We start from the raw sequence: 26,499 nt of genomic DNA, 5'->3' as shown, positions 1-26,499 counted from the left end.
TTGATTGCTCACCTGTTGCTCCTGGGCTCTGCCACTATTGGGTGGCTGCCTCCCTTCCTGGTAACAGATGCTTTTCTGAGCTATTTGAAGCAGGCTAGTTACTGCTTTTTCTTTTTTAAAATAATTGTCAGTGGGACTTCAGGATGTTCAATGGCTATAATATTAAACCCAAAGGAAAGACAGGGACTCCAAGATCAGCATGAAATAGCAGTTGCAATAAGCGGTGTCTTGAGGAGTTGTAAATTTATTTACCAGAAGATATATTTAATCAGATCAAGCAAGTAAACCTTTGGAGTTACATAAATTCTCTCTTGTTCATTAACAAAAGGAAAAAGAACAGCAATATTTTACTTGTAACATGCTATAATGTCATCGGATAATATCAATTTTTATTTATTGGATTGCTAGTCACTCTAATCCACTTGAATTTGACTCCCTTATTTAGGAGTGGCTGAGTGACAGTTGAAGAGCTATTGTTTGAATGTGGAATGTGCCCCAGATTCTCATGTGTTAACGACTTGATCCCCAGCTTGGCACCATTGGGAGGTGAAGGGACCTTGAAGTGACGGAGCCTATTAGGAGTTCTTATGTAATGGAAAGCATGACCCCATCCCTTCTTCTTTCTCTATTTTGATTGCAATTCATGAAATAAACAGCTTTGCCATTCTGCCACCATGATGTGCTGCCTCGCCATAGGCCCTATAGCAACAGGCTAACTGATCATGGTCTGCAACCCAAAAAACTGTGAGACAATAAACTTTTCTCTTTATAAGTTAATTATTTCAGGCATTAATTTAGGAATGGAAATCTTATTAACATATAAAGTTTAAGAATTAGGGCATCTTAAAAACATTGTAGTAAAATGTAGAAAATCACTATCACAGAGAGTTCTGTGCCTGAGGTTTTGTTGACATCTCCCGATACGTATATTAAGGGTAAGACTAAAATTGCTTTCCAAAAAAAATATAATCAAAAAGGGTACTTTTAGTTTTAAAAATTATATTCATTGACTTATTTGGAATAAATAATATATTCACATATAAAATCTTACAACCCATCTTTGTTTAGTTTTGGTCTAAGGATACTGCTGACCAAAATATAGTAAGTTCCTCTTTTGTTTTTGGAACAATTTATATGAAATTGGCATTATTTTATCCTTTACTATTGGTAAAGTTTTTCATTGAAGATGTCTGGGGCAGGGGTTTTCTTTTATTGAATGCTTTTCAGAGCATTTCCAATGTGTTTAAAGGTTATAGGGTTGTTCAGGTTATTATTTTCTTCTTGAGCAAACTTGGTCATGTGTTTTTTTAAGGAATAAGTTAATTGCATTTTAGTTGTTAATAAAGACATAAAATTATAACATTTTCTTATCTTTAATATTTACAGAATCTAATATTGGTAAATTGTCTTGTCTCTCCCTCCCCAATATTCTTTATCAAAACTGTAAGTTTTATTGCTCCTCTCAAGATTTTATTGATATTTTCCTGTTTCTCTGATGTTTAGTTCATTGATTTCCATTTTGAACTTTATTATTCCCTTTCATCTGCTAACTCTGAATTTTATTTGCTGTTTTTCTAGTTTCTCATGGTAGGAGTTTGAGGTCTTTGATTTAGATCTTCCTTCTTTTTCATAAAGATATATAGTGCTATGACATTCCCTTTAAGGATTGCTTTAGTTAGCACCTCACACATTTCTATATACCATGTGTTCCTTCTTTCTGTTATTGATTTATAATTTTATTCCATGTGGAGAAAAGCATGACTTTGTATGACTTGAATCATTTTTAATGTATTCAAAATTTATGGTGCAGTATGAGGTCTATCTTGTTAAATATTCTGTATACAATTGAATGTATATTCTACATTTGATGAATCAGGTGTTTTGTAAATGCCAGTCATGAATTGTTGTGCAGATGAGGCAATTAGTGAATTTAGTCTACTTCCTGCCTTTTGGGGTCTATTTTCCTTGTGATTTTTATAATGTCTGGACAGGTAACGTACACTGCTATACTAATCCCTAATCTTCATTTTTGTTTCAGTCTTAATGGTCATGAGCAGGACTGTTACCACAGTTGATTTAGTCAGTTTTACTTTAGTTAAAGTCAACCCTTGTAGAAGTTTTTCAAACATAGTTTATGGGAACATTAGTGTCTCTATTGTTATTGTGTTTGTGACCTTTTTACTTTAACAGGTTAAATGTGTATAAAGTCATTGTATTTGACTTCCTTTTCTTGAGGATCTTAGTAGAACTAAGAGGTAGTTTTCCTGTTCTTTGGAATTGAATGATTAAAACTACAAGGCAAGTCCAGTATTTTTCATTATAAATGATTTAATCTATTTGCCTGGCCACTCAAAGATTATTCTTTATCTCTGAAATTCAAAAGCTAGATTTTATCTCCTAATGTTTTTTCCCAAGGATGCATGTCCCTGGTATGCTATGGGCCAACTCAACATGTACATTCAATTTTTATTTCAGTATGCTTTTTGAATAAAGAATTACATTTTTAATTTGTTATATTTTCTTACATTGAAATATATGTCTTTAAGTTTACTTTGAACAACCAACTAATTGGGATGGTAAAGGGAAAAATAATGTGGAATCTCAGCATGATAACTTCAGTGGAATTCCATTTTCAGAAAATAACTTTTATCATCAAATACAAAATCTTGTTTAGTTTTTAAAAGAGAAGCAGAAAAAATAATTACTATTTATGCAGATTAGACACAAGAAGCAAAAGTTAAGATAATCAAAATGTTTAAAAGTTAGGTTCTTCTCATTGGTGCTTAGTCACTGTGTATTTCTATTTCTCTTTCCTCATTTTTTTATTGATGCATTGTAGTTGTAGATTATGATGGAATTTGTTGTAACATATTTGTTATTGCACAGGATATAACAATATAATTTGGCCAGTTATCACTGCCCGGCTCCTCAGGCCTCTCACAACCTTGTCCCTTTTCTCTATTGTCTCCCCCTTGATTTTTATTGATCCCCTTCCCTAACTCTTTTCTTTTTCCTTTTTTATTCTAGCTCCCACAGATGAGAGAAAACATACAACCTTGGACATTTTGAATTTGGCTTATTTTGCTTAACCTAATGGTCTTAATTCCATCTATTTTTTTCCTGCAAATTATACATTTTATTCTTCTTTATGGCTGAATAAATCTCCTCTGTGAAAACATACCACATTTTATTTATCCATTTACCTGTTGATGAACAGCCAGCTGACTCCATAGTTTGGCTATTATGAATTGTACTGCCTATAAATGTTGGTATACATGGATCATATATTAAAGCTTTAATGACTTTAATTCTTTGAGAAAAAGTGCTGATGAGAATTGTACAACTGGGTCATACAGTGTTTCCATGCCTAGATTTTGTGGCACCATCATACTGATTCCCATAGTGGTTTTACTAATCTGCAATCACAACAACAATGTAAAAGTTTCTTCTTTTCTCGACATCATCTCCAGCATTTATTGTCGTTTGTATTTTGATTTTTTTTCTTGTTGGGTTTTTTTGTTTTGTTTTGTTTTGTTTTTTATTTTGTTTTTGGAATTGAATCCAAGGACACTTACCACTGAGGCTGTAACCCCAATCATTTTTATATTTTGAGGTGGGATTTCAATAAACTAGTGAGACTGACCAAGAAATTGTGAATTTCTTGTCTCAGCCTCTGGAGTCAGTTGGGTTACAAGCATTCTATACTGTACCTGCCCATAACTGCCATGAGATCAAGTCTCAGTGTAGTTTTGTATTGCATTCCCTAGTTTTTAAAGGTGTTCAAAAAAATTTTTTTTCATGCACTTTTTAGCCATTTGTACTTTTTCTTTTGAGAAGTATCTATTTACATATTAGGGGGATTATTTGGGGTTATTTTGTTAAGTTTTTGGAGTTCTTATTTTAGCTATTAACACTATTTCAGGAGAATAGCAGTGATTCTCTATCAGGTGTGTACTTTCTCTCATTACATTCCTAATTGTTGCCTTTGCTGATCAGAAGCTTTTTAATTTGATATTGTTCCATTTATTAACTCTTTGTACTATTTCCTAAGGCTTTTGGGTTCTACTGAGAAAGTTATTGACTGTGTCTAAAAGCTGGAGTGTTGACACTGTATTTTCTTCTAGGAGTTGCAGTTTCTGGTCTAATTCTTAGGATTTTGATCCATTTTGAGTTGGTTTTTGGCAGGATGAGACATAGGTCTAGTTTCATTCTTTCCACCACCAAGTGTTAAAAAGGTTATCATTTCTCTAATATATGCTTTATACCTATTTGAAGTATCATATGCCCATGGGTTTGTCTCTGTGTCTTCTATTCTGAACCATTGATCTATGTCTCTTTTTATGCCAGTACAATGCAGTTTTTGTTACTGTACTTCTGTAGTACAATTTGAAGTCTTTATAAAGCATTGCTTTATTGGCTAAGCATTGCTTTACCTATTCTGGGTCTTCTATTTTTCCAAATAAATTTTAGGAATTTTTTTCTAGTTCTATAAGTAATGTTATTGGTATTTTGATGGGGGTTGTATTGAACCTATATTCTGCTTGTTGGAGTAGGTTCATTTTAATAATATTTTGTCTATCCATGAACATGGGAGGTCTTTCCATCTTCTGAGGTCTTCAATTTCTTCAATATTCCATAATTTTCATTGTAGAGGTTAGATTTATTCCTAGGTTGGTCAGTTGGTGGTTTTCTTTTTTTGTTGTTGTTGTTTCTTGTTTTACAGTCTATTGTGAGTGAGATTGTTTTATGATTTTTTTCTGTGTGGATTCTTTTTTGGTATATAGGAAAGCCATTGATTTTTGTATGTAGGATTTGTATCCTGCTAATTTGTTAAATTTGTTTGTTAGCTCTAACAATCTTTTGATGGAATTTTAGGATTTTCTAATTATTGACACTGTATAATTCTTGGAATATTGTGGATGCTATACACCATTGGTACTTGAGCTTATCAAGCAAATTCTAACCTCAAGGTTTTTATATTTTTTGTATCTCTGCTTAGGCCTCCTTTCTCCTAAACATTGATATCATTTTCTTATTCATACAGTTCATCAAATGGATACATGGGGCTTGGTAAGCAATCGACCCTATCCATTCTAACATTTTAGCAATATTTTCTTGTTTTGTATTTTTGAGCATGTATTTGTATCCTTATTGACTAGTAATCCGTAGGTGATGCAATCAGAGCACTAAAAGAAAGGTTTTGGCCCACAGAGAGAGCGTAGATGGGGCTAGATGGCAAAATCTCCCAGAAAGTAGGATGAGGGTCCTTTGGGTTCACTTCTTTGACACAAAGTAACTTCTTTATATATACTTCTCTGTCTTGGTTTCCTTAATCATTCTATGTTTCTTTTTTTTATTAGAAATGATTCTTCTGATTTTAATTTATATTATGAATATGAAAACATTTATCTTCATTATAAAGTCTTGTAATTCAGATGACATATGAAAAACACATTGCTTCATGTATAATGTTTTCTTCAAGGTCAGGTAATATTTTAGAGATCAATGAAGTCTAAGAATAATATTGCCCTTATTTTATATGATTTGCTAGTGGTCAGCAAATATAGTACCATTCCTATTTTGAGTAAAGGAAGTTAATAATACTATGTTTTCAAAATTTTATGAATCACAGTTATTTCTTATTTACAGTGTTTATTAGAATATTTTTTTTCTCTTTTTTCATCATTCCTATCTCCTGTATCATGTAGCAGAAGCCTGAGTTTTGGTGAAAATTTGAACCTTTGAATCATGATCTGTTATACATCTCAGCAGTCTTAATTGACTTTTGAGATTCTCCCTGTCATCTTTTGGAGAAGATTTATATACCTGAAATAGTATTCACAAACTTAATAGAAATCTATCTTTTGATTCTGTCCTTTTACCCTTGCTGCTAGCTTAGCACTTCAAAATTGTAACTTATTATGAAAAAAATAAATACCCAACTGCTGTCTTGAAGAGTTGATGCTAGTCAAATAGCAGCTGCAATAATATTTTTTCCTTGGGTTAAAAATTTTGCCATGGGGTGGGGTTGTGGCTCAGCAATATAGCATTTCAGAGAGGTTACCAACTTGCCCATTGTCACATAAGTACACTTTGGTTTTTCTATTCTATGGTTATGCCTCCAATTTAAACATTCTTTTTCTGTTGAACATATAGATTGTCTCCATTTTTGCTAATGTACATACAATTTAACATGTTTAGTCATAGATTATTTTACTTTTGGCCAACACATATTTTACTGTTCTCAATGTCATAATGCAGTGATCACAATAGTAAATATTTTTGCCTGTATTACTAATCACTAAGTTCTCTGGAGCTTTGAAAATGCACCCCAGCCCTCCATCCCCATCTCCCCTTCAAAATGGATGCAGTTTATCAGAGTGTCATCAAAAAGATGCTAGTGAATTTACTTAGTTAATTGAGAAGATATATTAAAGACAAAACACACTTAATATTTCCTAAGTGGTAGTTTTTAATCTTGATTTTTGTATACTATTTTATGCCTGTTGGAATATTGCTTAATTGGCACCAGAATACTTTTTAGCTCAGTTTACAAACCCTGTTGAAGTAAAGTGATGTTCATGAGCCTAACAATAGTTATACTTTGAAGAACTGAGAACTGAGAAGATTGCTGCTTTTCTGCGTTATAGTTGACTAGATTTATAGTATATACTCATGAGATTTTTTTTACTGTCAATGACTAATTTTTATAAATGTAGAAAGTACAACTGTACCAATTTATCATTTTTATGTAACTTCCCTCAGCAAGAGGGAAAGAAACTAATGAATAAATTAAAGAAGATTATGAAGCATAGTGACTGTCCTCTTAAGTTTCAAGGCTTAATTTATCCTGTCAACTTAATGTATGCTATCATCCATTTATGCAAGCATTATAAACATCAAAAAGAAAGTTTATCATACAACAGTTTTTTTAAAAAATGATCAAACCAAAATGAAAGAAATGGACAAATACTAGAAGGTTCTGAAAATTGAAAGCCCACAAGTATTTGTCACTAAAAACACAAGTGTGACCTAGAGACCAGACAATCATTTCTCTGTCTTCTAACATTGGAAAAGAAAATTTAAAAGTAAAGGCAACATCTGGCATTTTAACCTACCCTATGTAATAATGTCATGGCAACAGTTATATCAAAGAAACTTTTTTCTTATAAATGTTATTTGGTAAGTTTAATTTTATTTGAATCTTTTATGATAGTAGATGTCATTATATCCATCTATGTAGCTCATGTGTATTCTCATACTGACAATAAAACTAGAACATGCCTAGAAAATAAAGCACTATTTTAATGTACTTATTAGTGGCTAATATGTTCTTAAGCAGGATTTGCTTAGATTTCATTAATGTATATGTACTTGTGTATGGTGCTCAGAAAGTTATTGATCTTGGAGCACTTCAGATTTTCACATTAGAGATGCCCAATCTGTGTAACTTCTTTTCACAAGTTGGTTCTAAAGATTAAGTTGTTAAAAGATGACAATAATTTTCAATAGGATACTTAACAAAGTATAGCTGCATATTTGATTATTTTTCTTATACAATTTCCTTGGTTCTAGAAGATAAGAATCTTGTAATCCAGTGGATAGCATGTGACAGTAAAGAGGTTCATTTTATATTTTCAGGCAACCTGTCTCATTTATATCATCTTGGTCTGAGATACAATAGACTGTCTGCAATACCCAGGTCACTAGCAAACTGCAGTGCACTTGAAGACTTAAATTTGGAGAACAATAATATTTCTGCTTTACCAGAGGTAAGAATTGGATGAGAGAAAACATGACTGGATTGAAATAAGCTTTCAAGATAATTTAGGAAAAACTAACCAATCTTTATAGCTGGGGACATAATTTGGTAACTGAAATTGTTTAAATAACAAGCATCCTATATAGATACCACTAAAATAGAATTCAAAAGAGGAAAGAAAGGATACAGGGAAGCTTTTTTAATATAAAGAAGGTAAAAATCAGAAGGAAAATTAGCATGCTATAGTTCCCTGTAGCACTGTGTAAATCATTTTTATGTCATTTTGGGCAATGGCAGTAAAAATATTAAGAAAAAGTTGTATGGCTAGTTTTAAATCTCATCTGTCCTTCACAGTTCCTTATAAGAACTACCTTGATAGAACATACTACTTGTTTTTAAAATTAATGTTAGCTGTAACTCTAATGTGACACAAATTATTACCCTTATCAGTGCAGTAATATTAAAAGTATTTAGTATATTAGAATCACCAAAATCTCTCATTTTTAAACATTACTTTTTAATTTTTGAAAAAAAATTTAAATTAGTTATCCATGACAGTAGTATGCATTTGTGCACTTTTATATACATAGGTAGGTATAATTTATTTATTTTTCTGATTTTCCATGTGACAGACACAGTACTTTTATTTTTATTTATTTATTTTCTGTGGTGCTGAGGATTGAACCCAGTGCCTCACATGTGCCAGGCAAGTGCTCTGCCACTGATCTACAGACAAGGCCTTGATTTTACATGTTATAGAATCACATTAGTAATACAGACATATATGTACATAAGGCAATAATGTTTGTGTCATCCTTCCTATCTCCCTAACCCCACCCCTCCCCTCTCTTTACTCCCATCTACCTAATCTAAGGTAATCTAAAGTATTTTTTCCTAGTGCCCCCTCCTTATTTTGAATTACCATCAACATATCAGAGAAAACATTTGGCCTTTGGTGTTTGGGGATTGGCTTATTTTGCTTATCATGATGTTCTAAAGCTCCATTTATTTACTGGAAAATGCCATAATTTCATTCTCCTTTTTTTAAAAACTTTTTAAAAAATTTTTTAATATTTATTTTTTAGTTTTTTGGTGGACACAACATTTTTGTTTGTATGTGGTGCTGAGCATCGAACCCGGGCCGCATGCACGCCAGGCGAGCACGCTACCGCTTGAGCCACATCCCCAACCCCATTTCATTCTCCTTTAGGGCTGAGTAATATTCCATTGTGCATTTGATTTAGCCATTCATCTATTGAAAGACACCTAGATTGGTTCCACAGTTTAGCTATTGTGAATTAAACTGCTATAAACATTGACATGGCTGTGTCACTGTAGTATGCTAATTTCAGATCCTTTGAATATAAACCAAAGAGTTGGATAGCTGGGTGAAATGGTGGTTCTATTTCAAGTTTTCTTAGGAATTTCCATCTGCTTTCCATAGTAGTTTCATCAATTTACAGTCACACCAGCAATGTATGAGTGTTCCTTTTTCACTATCTTTTTGCCGTATCTTCTTGCCTTTATTCTTGATCATTGTCAGTCTGACTGGAATGAGATGAAATCTTACAGTAGTTTTGATTTGCCTTTCTATAATTTCTAGAGATGTTGAACATTTTGTCATATATTTGTTGATTGTATTTCTTCTGAGAAGTGTCTGTTCAGTACCTAAGACCATTTATTGATTGGGTTATTTTTGTGTAAGTTTTTTGACATTAATGCTTTATTGTATGTACATGCAGTAAAGATATTCTCCCAATCTCTAGGGTCTCTCTTTATATTATTAATTTTTTCTTTTGCTGAGAAGACATGTTTTAGTTGGAGTCTATCCCATTTATTGATTCTTGCTTTTACTCCTTGCACTTTAGGGGTCTTTTTAAGGAAGTCAGATTCTTGGTCAACTTGGTGAAGACTAGGGCCTACTTTTTCTTCTAGTAAGCAGAGGGTCTCTTTTCTAATGCCTAAGTTTTTGATCCACTTTGATTTGAGTTTTGTACAGAGGAGGAGAGAGAGATTTAATTTCATTTTGTACAGAGGGAGACAGGTTTAATTTCATTTTGTTACATATATGTTACTTTTAACTTGGCTTGTGTTGTATATATTAAATAATTTTTTATTTATTTTGTGTTGGTAGTAATTGGGTAAAATGTAACACTCTTTTAGACTGTGTGTCTCGACAATGAAAGGGAATTTTACCCATAAATATTTGCTTATGTTTACTCAAGCATAATATTCTAAAAAAAGAATGGAATGTTGACTTAAGGATCCATAGATCTTTTGCAAATTTTTTTTCTTCCCTAATGATTAAAACTGTAGATACACACACACACACACACACACAGAGTAAATTAGTGTATCTGAATTTTCATGAAACAGCTTGGCCAGGGTTGAAAGTTGAATTTCAACCAGGCAAAGTGGTGCTTGTTTTTAACTACTCCAGAGACTGAGGCAGGAAGATTGCATGCCTAAGGCCAGCATAGGCAATTTAATGATACCTTATCTCAAAATTTAAAAAAAAAAACAAAAAGGGCTGAGGTTTTAGCTCAGTAGTAAGAGTGCCCCTGACTTCAATCTGTAGTATTGGTGGGTGGAAGGAAATGAATTTCCCACAATTGCAGTTTCTAGACTAGTTATTCTAGTATTTCTTCTTTACTTTGGAATTAAATAGGGGTTCTTCATTTCCTTATCAGTTCATTAAGACTACTATGACATGATCTTACCTATGACAAAAGAGTACTTCTGTTGACAAGAGGTTGAATGGGATAAGGAGTAAATCCACAGATACCAGATACATCTCTGAGAACCAGAATATTTGGGTTTTTGTCTTTGATCATAGTAATTTACACATGATCAAAGTATATGAGGTTTTTTGTTTAATGTCACCCCTCTTGATAATGAATGACTTGTATCCATAAGAGTGTAAGTAATTAGCACATTGACTAGTTCTTTTTGAGATTATATTTGGATGTGGTTTGTGAGCTTAATTAAGAGTGACTGGTTTTAATATATATCCATATACATAAGTATAAAGACTGGGTCTATATCAAAATTCAAAAAGTGGAAATTCAATTTAAATATGTGTGTATATATTGCCCCAGTTTTATTGTCAGTGAGGGGAAGCTTATATTTATATGTGTGTGTATTTTTTAATTTTTGAAAAAAAATTTAAATTAGTTATCCATGACAGTAGTATGCATTTGTGCACTTTTATATACATAGGTAGGTATAATTTATTTATTTTTCTGATTTTCCATGTGACAGACACAGTACTTTTATTTTTATTTATTTATTTTCTGTGGTGCTGAGGATTGAACCCAGTGCCTCACATGTGCCAGGCAAGTGCTCTGCCACTGATCTACAGACAAGGCCTTGATTTTACATGTTATAGAATCACATTAGTAATACAGACATATATGTACATAAGGCATAATGTTTGTGTCATCCTTCCTATCTCCCTAACCCCACCCCTCCCCTCTCTTTACTCCCATCTACCTAATCTGGTTTTAATATATATCCATATACATAAGTATAAAGACTGGGTCTATATCAAAATTCAAAAAGTGGAAATTCAATTTAAATATGTGTGTATATATTGCCCCAGTTTTATTGTCAGTGAGGGGAAGCTTATATTTATGTGTGTGTGTGTGTGTGTGTGTGTGTGCGCGCGCGCGCGCATTACCCCATTACAATTATATGCTGTACTTGAGTTACTTTTGACAAACTCATACATGCATGCAACTCGATTTTAGTTCAGGCTCCTCCTGTTTACTTCCCAGGCCCCTTCCCTCATTTTCCTTCCTGTATGATAGTGATTTTCCTTTTGCTCGTGTACTTGTTCACTTTTGAGTGGTTCTTTCTACTTATACATAAAGTTGAAATAGCCTATGTTATGTTTATGTATGTATATAGCATGACTTTAAAATTGCTTTGCATACCCCCTTTCCCTTCCCTCCATTCTCCCTCTCAATCTCCTTCTAGTCCACTGACCTTTCCTTTATTTTATGAAACCAATCTTCTCTTCCTTCATTTCCTTATTTTGCTTTAGCTTCCTCATATGAGAGAGAAAACATTAGACCCTTTAATTTTTTTTTTGCAATGGAATTCAATTTACTATTTTATTAATAGCCAATATTAACTATCCTTGCTGCCTATAGTACAACAATAAAGACTATATTTGCAAATATACAATAATGTTTCTAGCTATTTGGCCATGCTTCACTGAATTTTCTATAACAGCTTCTCTGTAAACTTCTGCAAGCACATGGTAGTTTTAAAAAAAACAAAACAAAAGTTAAACCCAGGGGGCAGTTTCATATCTAAGACACACATAAACACATATCTATAAATCTTATTTTAAAAAAACCATTAAATATACAAAGTATTCTTAATATAAAAAGTTCTAGACATTTAATTTTTATCTGCAAAAGGAATGTCATCCCTACTTATTCTCCACTTAATAATTCTCTCATTAGTTATTTACAGATTAAATGTAGGAAACTATAGTCACATATGAATATACATTTAAAAAACACATGATGGAAAAAGGCCACTATTTTGGATGGAAGCCAGGAAGTTCTCCCCTTGAAACTAAGTATTCTCAAATAAAGTAGCGCAATGTAACAAAATCCCTCATAAAGAATAATATTTTAAAAACTAAACTGTTAAATGAAATGTTTTTCTTCTGAGGGCTTTAATATACTATAATTTCTAAGTAGTTCAGATTATATTCATTTATTTTAGTATCTGGTAATGGTAACTGTTAAAATATTAACAGTTACTTATCTATTAACAGTTACTAACATTTAATATTAAACATATGTGACAGGATTAGTATCTGTAACTGTTAAAAATATTAGAAGTTAAATTAAAATATTAAAAGTATTAATAGATATCAGATACTAATCTGGTCATATGTTTAATATTAAGCATTTAGAAAGCAGTCTGAAAGTGTCTATACGCTGTCTATACACAACTAGTAAGATATTTTGAATTAAATTAATATTATTCCTATAATTCAGCCTAATTTGACAATTCACTCTTATCCACTAAACTCTGTGGAACTGTTTATTAAGATCTACAGGGACATTGCTATGACAAGCACTGTGTCAGAGTGATCCATGTATTTCCTGCATGTAAAAAAAATGGAAAAAACAAACTTAAACTGTTACCTCAAATTCTTAGTACTTCAACTTGACATGTTATAGGAACTAAAAATGATGAGGTATTCTATATTCTACATATTGAAACATGAGTGCTACTAAGACTTTCATGAAAAAATCAAGATTAAGCAAGTGGGGTGTTTTTGCATAAATTTCAAAGCAATAAAATCATATTTCTAAAGACATACTATCAGTATGATTATTTTCTAGAAATCCACTACTTAAAGTGTGAATCAATAAATATATCAGAAGACGATATGATGGGATATGAAATAGGCCATATAAAAAAATCCTCCAGGGGATTAAAGTAAATAGAACTTTTCTTAAAAGTGAAAGATTTTTTTTAAAAAGTCAATTTATTTCTAAGTGATATAATGTGAAAATGTTTATATATTCATTGCTTTTTCCATATTTGTGTATATGTTTTGAAGTTCTCATCACACTGTTTCTGATTATTTTCTGATTTTAATAGTAATTAGTATAATATTATTGGAAATAAAATTGTTTTCAGTAATTATTAGTAATAAATTAAGTTCTTACTAGAACTGAGTATATGAAATTTCAAACTGTTCTCGATTTGAAAGTTTGATAAATTAAAGATGCAAAACTATATATGTATATATTAAAAGATACACTGTAGAATAAACAACATAATAATTTAATAATCCACATATCACTGAGATATATTAATGAGTTAAGAGATATGCCTATTGATAGTGCAAGAGGCATGCCTTTTAAAAATGAATAATTTCCTTTTTTCCTTTTTAATTCTTCAGTCATCTGCATCCAGAATCAACCACCGAATTTATGTAGAACATCCATTTAAGTAAAGTTCTTTTTTGGACTTTTGCACCAAAATTTGTTTTTAAGCACTTAATACAGAAAATATTTTTATTATAATTTTAAAGAAAACTCTGAAACCATACAATTAAAAGTTGCCCTCTGTTCCATTTAGATGTCAAGAAGATGATTATCCTAATGTATACTATAAATACACTTGATAGCTGACAAAGATGGCAGCTCAATGGCGAGCGAGGGGAGAGGGAGAAAGAAGACAGCAGGACTGACAGATTAGCTGGGGAGGTCAGAGCTCCCCCAGCACCTCCATTCCATTTATCAGAATCAAGGCTTTTGAGAATATGGGTGATTCTTAAATAGTTGTGCTGGGACTCATTCAGATGATGAAATCTTTCCTGCCAGTTAACAGCCCGAGCAACATTCCCATTTTTATCAATCAGTTTTATTCCAAAAAATTCTAGCATCATTTTATAAGCCAGGAGGAATCTTCTAACTGCTTCTTTTGTTTTTTTGAATTCCTCAATTTCATATGTAGTTAGTTCTTTGGCATAAAAGTTCAAGCCTTGTTCTCTCAGGGGAAAAAGCCATTGAATGTAAGTGTGGTTGTGCTCCAGCTTTTCATAATCTCCTTTCCATTTATTTAAAACTTCTTCAATGTAAACACCATCTGGCTTAAATGGAATTTTTTTCTTATAGAAACGAAGATTGCTCAAGTCATTTTGATATCGGATATCTTTGAAGTTCTGTGGGTACTGATGTCGGTATTTGTACAAATCCCTTGCATAAAAACTTCTCTTTGGTTTGGCAGTTGCTTCAGAGGAATCACTACCCTGCTGGGCGCCTGCCGCCTCGGCGTCCTCGTCTGGCGCAGGGCTGGCGCGGGGCGGCCCCCCCAAGCTCGCTCCGGAGGCTGCACGGGCTCCTCGGGTTCCTGCCCCGGGCCCTTGCCGCCGCCGCCCTGCCCTGGCTCCTCCGGCTCCGGCTCCGAGTCCGTCTGCCAGGTGGAGTCGCAGTCCTCCACGGTGGTGGGCTCGCGGAAGCTGACCCAGCCTAGCAGGTTGCCCATTGAAGAGGCGGCGGCGGGCGCCAGGCTGCTGGGCGAGGGGCTGCTGGGCGCACGGAGCGGGCTGCGAAGGCACACTAGGTCCCGGGTACGGCCGCGGCCAGTGCGCTGGGCGGCAGCCTCGGCGCGCCCGCCAGGGCACTCAGACCCTTTAATTTTTGAGACTGGCATATTTCACTTAGCAAGATTAAATACTCATAAGGAAATGGAACTATAACTAAGCACATATGCTCAAGACATGAAGCTAGGAGCTCTACATGTATTATTTTATATTCAGTATCTTCCTACGATTTTTTGGGAATATTCTTATTGAATAGATAGGGGGAAAAGACAGTTTTATTTTAGTCAAATTTGTTACCATAAACATTTTTTTGAAAATATGGGAGAGACATTATCTAATAAATTTACCAAAGTTGGCAAAATTGATGAGTAGAAGACCTAAGATAGGAATCCAGATATATGTGACCGTAAAGGAAAGATAAACATCTATGTTTCACAGTGTGATATAAGTAATGCATGGAAGAGGGTTGGGGCTGTAGCTCAGTGGCAGAGCACTTGCCTCCTAGCATGTGTGAGGCATTGGGTTTGATCCTAAGTACCATATAAAAATAAAAAAAATAAATAAAATAAAGGCATTCTTTCCATTTACAACTACAAAATTTTTTTAAAAAAATGTGTTGAAGAGAAGTCTTCTTGTACTCTTAGTATAATCAAATATCAATATTTTCTCATACAAGAATATCAGTTCAGCAGTTTAAGTCAGTTTTAAGAATAACATTTTTGCAATGAATCTCAATAAAACTTGTTTCTGATAAAGCAGATTAAAGACATTTTTCTTGAAATGTCATGTAAGGTTTTCTTAAGCACTGTTCTTGTGCTCACATTTTGTCTGTGTGCAAAAATAGATGATAAGGTTAGATTTTTAATGTTTAGTGTGAAAATCAAATATTTATTAAATAGATAATTCACTTTCAAGTCTATAGTTATTTTCTTCCTTCATTTTATGTTGCCATAACTGACATCTCAGGTACCAAGCCTTCATGGAGGTCAGACAGCTGAATTTTGAATGGTATTTTAAACCCACATTCTCAGTGGGCTTTGTTTCTTTTTGCTTACATTTTTATTTAATCTAGATTGGTTTTTATCCTGTTGTGAATTCTTATTTCTTTTTTGATCTTTCAAAATTTCATTGCAGTCTATTTTCTCAATTTCTAGTTATTCTAGTATTTCTTTATTACTTTGGAATTAAATAGGAGTTCTAAAATTCTAGCAGTTATTATATGTTAGATATGGTAAAACTGTTTGTGTATTTTGTCTCCATTATCTTCACTACAACCCATAAAGTAAGGCATTATAATTTCAAAAGTGAATAAACTAAGTATTAATACATCAGTTTACCCAAACAGGAATAGTGGTGCCTACCTTCAATCTCAGCTGCTCAGAAGGCTGAAGTAGAATCACAAGTTCAAGGCTAGCCTAGACAACTTAGTGAAACTCTAAGATAATTTCAAAGAAAAATGCCAAGGATATAGCTCATAGGTGGAGGAACCCTGGGTTCAATCCCCAGTCCCAGAAAATGAAGAGAGAAAAAAAGAAAGAAAAATAGTTTACTCCAAATCACAAGCTATTAAATGATAAGGCAATATTGATGCAAAACTATTTGAATAACCAATAACAAACAGTATTTCTTAAATATTGGTATGCAAGTCAACAGAAAAGTTTGTTTTAATGCATATTAATTCTGTGGGAGTCAGCCCAGAGTCTCCATTTCTAACAGCCTTTCAGGGGCTACTAATGTTGCTCTTCCTTGATCAAGCCTAAATAATGAGCACCTATTCTGTGTAATTTATTATTGATGACATACCAATTGTGCATTATTTTCTAAGTGCTTCCTATCTGTGCTTTATATCTCTAAAAATGTTTAATGTTTTTAAGGGAGATATTTATTTATATTTACACACTTAGCAGTTTCTTTATGTAGTGGGAAACTAAAGTAGGGATATATGAGTTTATGTGTTTAGTAAATACTTGCTTAATAGGTACTTGTATTCCTTCAAATTTTACCATATAAAAAGGAATGTGTTATACTATATCAAGAAGTATAATCAGCTTCTGAATTTAGTATTCCTAAAGAACCATTAAATTATTGAATAATGATTTATACTGTGACAGGAATTATGTTAATTTTTTTACTATTTATTTTTATTTATTTACTTTTACATGCTGCTGAGAATCAAACTCAGGGTCTCACTTGTACAAGGCAAGTATTCTACTACTGAGCTACAACTCCAGCTTAATCTTAGTACTAATGTTAATCTTAATACTAATTTAGATAGTTATATAACTAAAACTTATATAGGATTTGTTACAGCACTCTCAAACTAGCCACCTTGAGATACTTCTCAGTCACCAATTTGTACTTTTTGTTATAGAGTGATTTAAATAAACTAAAGCCAAACAATTCAAAAAAAGGGAAAAAAATTCCTGTTTTCTTGTGAAATCTGAAAAATCTGAGTGCACTGACTTCACAATTTCCACAAGGTAAGACAATAGCTTGCTGGAATTGAGTATTGACTATCCTGGAAAAAGTGTCACAGAATCAGCCTAACCTGTTTCTGTAGATCCTTACTTGCAAGGTCTTGAGGCATTTGTGTTTGGAATTTGCTGTTCTATTCAAATGAAGTTTTTTTTTTTTCTCAGTTCTAATTTAGATTTATGCTTGTTTTTTTTTTTAACAGAGCCTTTTATGCAGTCTTGTGAAACTGAACAGTTTGAACTTGGTTAGAAATTACATCCAGTCATATCCAGTGGGTGGTCCAGCTCAGTTTTTCACCATCTGTTCCCTCAACATGGAATATAATCAAATCAATGAAATCCCATGTGGAATTTTCTCTAGAGTAAAAGCATTAAGGGAGCTAAATATGAAGGTAAACTTTTTGTATCAGGAGGAAAGGAGGAATTACTAATGCATTGATATTCTCTCTAATGATGTGGGTTATGTTTCATTTTACTTTGTTGATGAAGTCTACTTAGGGGAAATATATATATATATATATATATATATATATATATATATATATATATATATATATTGCTGATAATCAAACTCAGTGACTCACATATGCTAGGAAATCACTTTACAACTGAGCCACAACCCCAGCCCCTTGGGGGCAGTTTTTATCAGATAAAAAGTGTTCTATAATTGTGTATAATACCCTAGGAATTTGTCCTCAAGAATTAATAATGAGGATTTATTAAATTATATTTGTAGGTATGCTTATTGCAAAACAGTTTTAAAGGTACCAAATTATTATTACACTTAGGGATTTAAATTTTTAAAGTGGAATACTGCAGCGCCACCAAAATTGATGCTCAGATATAGAAGAATATTAAATACCAGTTACAATATTCTTAGTTTATTAAGAATTAGGAGGCAATAGCATATTAAAAATTCTTTGCATACATACAGTTTAAAGCTGTTTGGAGTATGATTAAATATAGTAACTACATAGGTATTTAAGTGTACATATATAGTCAGTGTTTTCTAAAATGTATCTCTTTAAAGACCACCCACAAGTAATTCTGATCTCCAGTTCTTTTCATTTTTTATTTCTATACTGTCCAGTGAAAGTGAAAGGATCTCACATTTGTAATAGTTTATTGTGAAAGATGTGAAGAAATGGTGATTTATCTAGTCCAATGATTTAATTTTCAGTAAATTTTCTAATCAGAGAAAACAGTCTATTTGGCCATACAGCTATTTCTTGGCTGAGGCAGGAATTTAGCTTCCTAGATTTTTTGAATCGAGGTATTCAATATATTTTTGTCTTTGATGAGCCAGTCACACAATTATTGTTCTGTATAATTTAAATTTACAATTTCTTGACTCTGTCTATACTTTGTCATAAATATAGTATGTATCTTTTTGGTAATTTGGAAGCACATAATTACTGAAGTAGTATAAATTCAAAATCCTATTACAAACAGAATTTTTATTATAGTTACATAATTAATATATGCAGTAACAGTAATGTAGTGGTAAATAACATTAATTCTGTATATTCATTTTGTAATAATAGATTTAGAACACAGAGGTCACAATATTAATTAGTTTTTTTATTTGAATATACACTTTTATGAATTTGACATTATTACAATATGTTAGCTTGGAAAGGATTGTTGTTATTAGTAAAACAACAAAACACTTTATAGCACTTTTCCTAAATTTCTATTCAGACTTGATAAAGGTTACACAAAACTTTCTCTTGAAAAAAAATCAAAATGAAGCTTGTTGTATTCTTCCTCATGTAAGCACCTATAGTAAATATTTCTTAATGAAAATATTTTATCATACTGTACCTATTGGTAGTCTGGGGATAGATAGATAATGTTAAATATTTTTTAATAAATAATAAATTTCAATTTAGAAAATATAAACAGGATTTTTAAATATATATTCACTGATTGGTATTTCTTATATTGATGATTTTGTGTAAAAAGCCACAAGGATCCATGAGTGTTGCAGAAAAAAATAGAAATATACATTAACAAAAGAACATAATAGATGGAACTGAGTTTGTGGCCCAATGTTAGAGTGCTTGCCTAATGTGGGAGGCACTGGGTTTGGTTCTCAGCACCATGTATAAATAAATTAAATAACAAAGGTCCACAAACAATTAAAATATTTTTTTAAAAAGAATGTAAAAGAAATCCATGACCAATTGGTTAATATATTGGCACATTGATACCCAACTGGGACAAGGGGGATATCACCCTTTTCCATTACCATTATAATAGTTTATTTAGGGTTGAATTTGATGGGCATGGTAGCACACATGTGTAATTCTAGCAGGTTGGGGGGGAGTGATATAGGAATATTGAACAACTTACTGAGGCCCTAAGCAATGCAGTGAGATCTGTCTCTAAATAAAATTCAAAACAATAGCTGGGGATGTGGATTAGTAGTTAAGTGCCCCTGGATTCAATCCAAAATATAAAAAAGTGAACATGTAAGAGCAGGAAAAAAGGCAATTTAAAATGCTTAATTAATATCATAGCACTCCATTATGTTTTTATTATTTAGTGATGAATGTATTCTGTCTTCCTCTTTTTTGGGGGGGTATGTGCTAGGGATCAAACCCAGGGGCTTGTGCATGGGAGGCAAGCAATCTACCAACTGAGCTATATTTCCATCCCTTTCCTCTTTTTTTTTTTTCTGCTCAGCATCTCTTCCATTCCAGAGCTCACCTGGGTTTCCTTTTCGGCCATGTATTTTCTTTCATGGTGTTTATATCTCAATTTGACCAGTCACATTTTCTCCAATGGTTCCTAAAAATTATTATAAAATAAAACATCAAATTTATGACTATTATCTTTGAACTCTGAAGTCGTTTCTCTGTGTAGTATTTTTATATTTCCATTACTCATATTCACATAGGAAACAAACTTCCTTTTTAAATTCAAAGCAAAAGCTCGGTACTATGCAAAAATCTTGGAAAATCGATGCTTTTGTTGCTGGTTGTAAATCCCTGATTTAGATATCGAAAAGTGGAATAAGGTTTAAGATTTTTTTTTCCAAAAGACTGTACACATGGAGCTTTGTGTTAATGGTTCCACATGAAATGCTGCATTTTGTATTTGCCAGGACAATCAGTTAACATTACTTCCATTGGACTTTAGAACTTGGACCATCATGATAGAATTGAATTTAGCCAATAATCAGCTAAGAATGATCTCTGAGGATTTATCTGGTCTTGTTTCTCTTCAGGTGAGTGAGTACTAATGAGCATTTTAAACTTGTCATTCTCTTTCTCAGTTATCTACTAATATAAAATAAGTGATTTCTCTTTGAAGGTCAAAATTAAAAGTGATGATAATGAGAACTCTCTTAAACAGATGACCCTGTTAGGATGATGCAGTATTGGATCAATTAGTCTAGGCTCAATACTACTGAATACTAATCATTAATATTTAATACTAATGAATATGAGTTAATCTAGGTTCAATATTACTGTTGCCCACTAAAAGGTGGCAGGTTTGAATGCTCTAATATAACTTTGAAGGAAGGGGCATTTAAATTCAGCATCTTTAGGCCATTTTTCTAAATTATTTTAAAAAACCATATCTTGTTTACCATAATAATTATGGATACCTGAGCCAGGCATTTAGAACCTTTTACTGTATGATGTTGACCTAATTTCCATCCTAAATCACTCACCTGCTATTTGTTGGAAATCTAGCGTGTTTCCAGGTCTGTATGTTTATTCCAGTTGTTACCAGCATCTAACTCTTGTCATCCTCTTTTTTTCTTTAAAAATTCATTCACATGAATAAAGATCCATCTTATTTTCACCTTCTTAGTCAGGGATAATCACTTCTGCCTGAGTCCCTAAAGTTTTCATCTTTTTGATGAGTAAAGCTTACTAATAGTACTTCAACTTTTTAAAAATTTTCCTATATCTTGTTTTTTAAAAATCTTGTTTATTTAATTTGCTAAGATGAAATAGTATTGTGTGGTTGAAAGCATGGGTGAAATAAGAAGATATAAAATTAGCTAGAAGTATCTGAACACCTTTCTTCTTAATGCTTGTTTCAAAACCCCACTGCATTACTGACTCCTACTCCTATGGTAGTTTATAATTTATTAGAAAACAAGGACATCTTCCTTCCTCCCCTAATTTTATTTTTTTAGAATGCTTAAAATGTAGTAAATACCATAAATTATAAATACTGTGGATTGTTAGTTGTGACCTTCCTTATGTGATTGTTTACAACAGGTGGTTTCATAGACATTTGCAACTTTTCAGTATCAGATAGATTAACTAACTATAGGACATTCATGAAAAAATTTATGCTCTTAATTTTATTTATCATTTAGTTATAGTCAAATTTTTACTTTAATTTTGACATTAAATGATTATTTTCAATAACTCTCCTGGGTTTGAAAGTTTTTAGAGTACTAAATTAAATATTTTATGTAATTTAATTGAATGTTTCCTATCCTAATACTCACTGTTTGAAAAATTATCATTTCTAATAAATTTTTAAGGCCCACAATTGTCATATATATGGCTAATATAAAAATGAAATTAATATATATAAAATTCCATATCATGTTTTATTAAACTGTAAATTATTTCTCTGTAGGTTCTAATATTATCAAACAATCTTCTAAACAAACTTCCCCAAGGTCTGGGAAACCTTAAGAAGTTAAGGGAGTTGTACATAGAGGAGAATAAATTAGAATCCTTGCCAAATGAAATTTGTTATATTAAAGATTTACAGGTAAATCGTGTCAGGGGCTTTATAAGCATATGATTGGAGTTTTTGGAATTCATCTTTCTAATTCTTCACCATTTTTAAATTCTTGGACCAGATACATTTTTCTATTATAGGATTAGGGCTGAGTTTTAAGTTCACATAATCTCCTTTTATATTTCTAGAAAATGATAATTTTTGAAAGAAGATCCTGTAACTTATTAAGTCTTATCTGATTTAATTTTCCTGTTATTTTATTCTTTTGTGGAAGTATTATTTTAAATTTATATAGTTGTAGGAAATGTGCATATAACTTTTATTGTTAATTTTTTTTAGAATTTAGTCTTGACAAACAACCAGTTGACCACTCTTCCCAGAAGCATTGGTTACCTTACCAATCTCACACATCTAAGCCCTGGAGATAACCTGCTTAATCATCTTCCTAAGGAAATTAGTAGGAACCTTATGTATTATTAACTCTACAAGTAGTTAACTGTTGATTTTCACACAGTATTTCAGATAAATCTGTTTTTGTAATCTGAGGTTATATTAGCATTCTGAGTTTTTTATGGAGTACTGATACTTAATGTTAGTGGGTGCTTTGATTGTTTCCCCATGGGATATTATGATTAACATTGTATTTTTGAACATAGTATGGTATATTTATATTTCCAATAAATTTTCTGAAATCTTAATTTAAAAGAATTATTTTCGGTTCTGCTAAATTTGAAAAATCACACAGACTTGAAACAAATTATTATTGTGGGGATTTAGGCTCAATAATAATATTTGATTAATATTTATATTTGGGATCATTTTAGAATTTTGCCAAATCTTTTTATATCCATTATCTCATATAATTATGAGCACCTTTAATTTTATAAGTGAAGGTTGTAATACTGTTTTACACAGAGTTAGTTAAGGTCATATACTAAATAACTGTGAGTTCTTAAGTTAATAATTCTATGTATACTGTCCTGCCATCTATAATGTGCTTAATACAATGTTGGATTAGTAATTAAGAATAGTTTGGGGGAGCTGGGATTGTGGCTCAGTGGCAGAGCACTTGCCTAGCATGTGCTGGGTTTGATCCTCAGAACTACATATAAATATATAAAAGTGTGCTACCGATTGAGCCACATCCCCAGAAATACAAATAAATATATAAAAAACAAAGGTTTAACAACAACAACAAAAAAAAACAATGGTTTTGGAGATTCTTAGCTATTTAAAATCTGAATCTCTCACTTCTTAGTTTTATGTCTTTAAATAATCTACACAAACTCTTTCTCGAAGACTGGAACTTCTTAAGTGTAAATTAAGAATAATAATGTAAGAAAACTTTTTGAAAGACTACATGAATTTATTTTGGTTTGCCTACCAAATATGTGGTAACTTTCTTCATGAAAGATCTATATCAAACACACACACACATACTGACACACACATGAATGCCAAACTCTATCAAAAAGATCTCTAGAGTTGGAGCATTTTCAAAAAACTAAACTTAAAAACCAAGCATAAGATAGGAGGTTCTGAATAAATGGTTGTGGAGGGTGACCTGGTCATCAGGGTTTTAGAAAATCTTCCCATATAAGTTATATATGTAGTGAAGTTTGAGATTGATGGTTCTAAGAGTTTTAAAATGGAGAGAAGAGTGGGAAATATGTATTATGTATTAATTCCTACTTGCACCTTTGTATAGTAACTAATTATTTTTTAAAAATTATTGACTTAAAAAAATAAAACAGGTACACTGGAAAACCTTGAAGAACTGTATTTGAATGAAAACCCTAACCTACATCGCCTTCCTTTTGAGCTGGCTCTCTGCAGCAAGCTTACAATCATGAATTTTTGGAACTGTCCACTCAGTCACTTTCCACCTCAGATTGTTGCTAGGGGACCTTCTTTCATCATTCAGTTCTTTAAAATGCAGGGTACATATCATGCCATGGTCTGATAAAGCTCTGATGATCCCATACATTTTTCAAATCATTTGCCATTAATGTGCCACATCTACATCTGTATATATTTATGTAGATATTGATATACATGGCAGATTTATAAAGATTCATTATGTGTTTCTGAAAATAGAGGAATTTAGATCTTTATAAGTCTTTTATAATTTTTCTTTGCTGAAATTGATTCATATTTTTTTTCTGTTTTGCATTCTGATGTGTCAGTTTCCTTAAAAAATTGCCAAAAAATTATAAATTTATTAAATTCAAGTGACAGAATAGTTATATATATTTCTCTTAGGAAAAAATAATTGGTAAACTATTTTTGTGAATTATTAATACATTTTTCTATTACTAATTGTCATATCAGGTAGAATATTTCTTTAACTTCTTTTGCAATTTGAGATTTAATTTTTTATACATTGTTTACAGTCCTGAAAGAGCAATAGGACTCATGTGCATGTACACAAACTCCATTGAAGAAATTATGTTTAGTCTCTGCTGCTTAGTATATGAGATTGTCAGAGAATTGTAAAACTGTTGATCTCAATGTTGCTCATTGTTAATCTGTAGCAGTAAAGCAGAAATAGTGATATCAAATAGCCCTCCTTTGTGTGAAGTTTGTACTTTTTAAATCCCAGATTTTTATTTCATGCATAAAGAAGGGGGAGATATTAAATAATTTACAGACTTCATGAATACTCATGAAAACATTAGATGATAGAAAGTGCCAGAGGTGGAGCTGGGGATGTAGCTCAGGTGGTAGCGTGCTCACCTGGCATGTGCAGGGCACTAGGTTCAATCCTCAGCATCTCATAAAAATAAAAAATAAAGATGTTGTGTCCACCAAAAACTAAAAAATTAATATTAAAAAATTCTCTCTCTTTCTCTCTCTCTTTTTTAAAAAAGAAAGTGCCGGAGGTGAAAAATGCACCAAATGTTAATTTGTTACATATGCCTTCCCTTATTCAGAGTTTTCACTATTTTTTTCTTTGTACATTACTGAGAAATATTTTATGTAATCAAAAAATCAAAATATTTTGCCAATAGTGATGGTAATACATAATTATTAATGGAAATAAATAGTTTAATTATTTATTAAAACAATAATTTTACAGTTTTTAAAGCACTGAAAAAGAACAATGTCAATTTTCACAATGATGTCTTCCTTTAGCATCTTCTGCTCCCTCTTATTTCTTGGCAATGTTTAACATTTTTAATGTTTTGACTTTTCCAGAATGTCACAATACTGGATATCAAAGCACATGATGAGCAGCAGAATGGTGTGAGTGGCTCTTTTTTCTGGGGAGCTTCATGGAGAAAATCTGGAGCTTTGTGGAAACATGATTTTTGTTTAAGTCTATGAAAGAGAATTATTATGTATCTGCTTGAAAGAACCATACAGTATCAAAACTAGAGATCACTGAATATCATCAGTGCAAGGAAGAGGCTCCAGTGCTTGTATCTCATGAGCAGGAAAGAACAGTGGTCAGTGAGAAATCAAAAACCAGGCTAAATTTTATTTTGTCTGGCCACAGGATAAAAAAGTGTGTTTGTATAGGTGGACATGATGAGGATCATTAAGAAAACAGTTAGCCACAGGATGATCTTTGTGGTTTGTAATTTGAGGAAGGCCAACTAGGAGCCCTTGAGGCTAATGGTTATGGCCTAAAACACACCCATCATGTGGGTGCTGCAGGTGGAGGGTCCCCTTATAACCTTGGCCAGGAAGACAATCATTTTGCATTTAAACTCACATGCACTGTCTTACACTTCCCAACAGTCTGTTGATACCAAAAGTCCCATGGTGAGGGTCATGAGAATGTGTGTTAGAGCCACATGGTGATGGCGAGGTCAGTTAATCTGGACTTGGCTTTACAAATATAGTGGCAATGTAAAGAAAAAGCAGAAATCTGTCTGCTGAGATTCCAATGCCAGCTTGAGGATAGAAGGTATTTCTTATGGAAATAAAACTGAAATATTTGTTCATCTTTATGGGAATTCTTGGAAGAAAAATAGGAGCATTTGATCACAAGAGGATTTTTATTTAAATGCTTTCAGTCAATCTATTATCCTCCATAATCTCTATAATTATCATTTACCAAAACAACAGAAAAATTTGTATATAAAATGGAGTCTTATTATTGATCTTAATTTCAAGTCAAGAGCTGGTGTGGGGCTCTTTCTTCACTGACCTACCATAAAGAAAGCCCTTGCTGCATCCCAAAAAGTGAAAGAAAAAAAGTAAATAAAAAGTAAGTAAAAAATGAATTTTAACTCAAACGTATCTCATTCTTCAGAGGAATATTTTTGTTTACTCCAGTTAATCTCATGAAATTGCTCAGATCTTATATATATTATGTTTTCCTTTGTATCGTAAGTTATATTTAATGGTCAGTGTGTGTTTGATTTTCAATCTTCCCTGTAGGTTTCTTAAAATTAAAGATGGTGTCTTATTTTGCTTCGATCTACAGTATCTGAAATACTTTGCAAATGTGCCTA

General features: G+C 32.2%; 1 protein-coding gene and 1 pseudogene across 1 annotated transcript; one reads left to right on the top strand and one right to left on the bottom strand.

Moving 5' to 3' along the window:
- Positions 1 to 14,785, bottom strand: part of LOC143641042 (opioid growth factor receptor-like protein 1 pseudogene) — a 109,758-nt pseudogene extending 94,973 nt beyond the window's left edge.
- A 2,846-nt stretch (positions 14,786 to 17,631) lies between these two features.
- LOC143641057 (leucine-rich repeat protein soc-2 homolog) lies at positions 17,632 to 23,999 on the top strand. Its single transcript, XM_077108487.1, has 5 exons — positions 17,632 to 17,709; positions 20,427 to 20,549; positions 21,929 to 22,066; positions 22,376 to 22,493; positions 23,791 to 23,999. Exons 1-5 carry the CDS (start codon positions 17,632 to 17,634, stop codon positions 23,997 to 23,999), a joined length of 666 nt encoding a protein of 221 aa, XP_076964602.1.
- The last annotated feature ends 2,500 nt before the right edge of the window (positions 24,000 to 26,499 follow it).

This window comes from Callospermophilus lateralis, unplaced genomic scaffold (genome assembly GCF_048772815.1).
Source record: "Callospermophilus lateralis isolate mCalLat2 unplaced genomic scaffold, mCalLat2.hap1 Scaffold_83, whole genome shotgun sequence".
NCBI lineage: Eukaryota > Metazoa > Chordata > Mammalia > Rodentia > Sciuridae > Callospermophilus > Callospermophilus lateralis.
The sequence above is the reverse complement of the archived record's forward strand: the minus strand, read 5'-3'. Positions and strand labels throughout refer to the sequence as shown.

Bases quoted from the DNA above. Each gene is read 5' to 3' on its own strand.
- LOC143641057 (XM_077108487.1), top strand. From the start codon at position 17,632: ATGGAATATAATCAAATCAATGAAATCCCATGTGGAATTTTCTCTAGA. The intron at 17,710-20,426 runs GTAAACTTTTTG...TGTATTTGCCAG, and splicing joins TAAGGGAGCTAAATATGAAG to GACAATCAGTTAACATTACT. The intron at 20,550-21,928 runs GTGAGTGAGTAC...ATTTCTCTGTAG, and splicing joins CTGGTCTTGTTTCTCTTCAG to GTTCTAATATTATCAAACAA.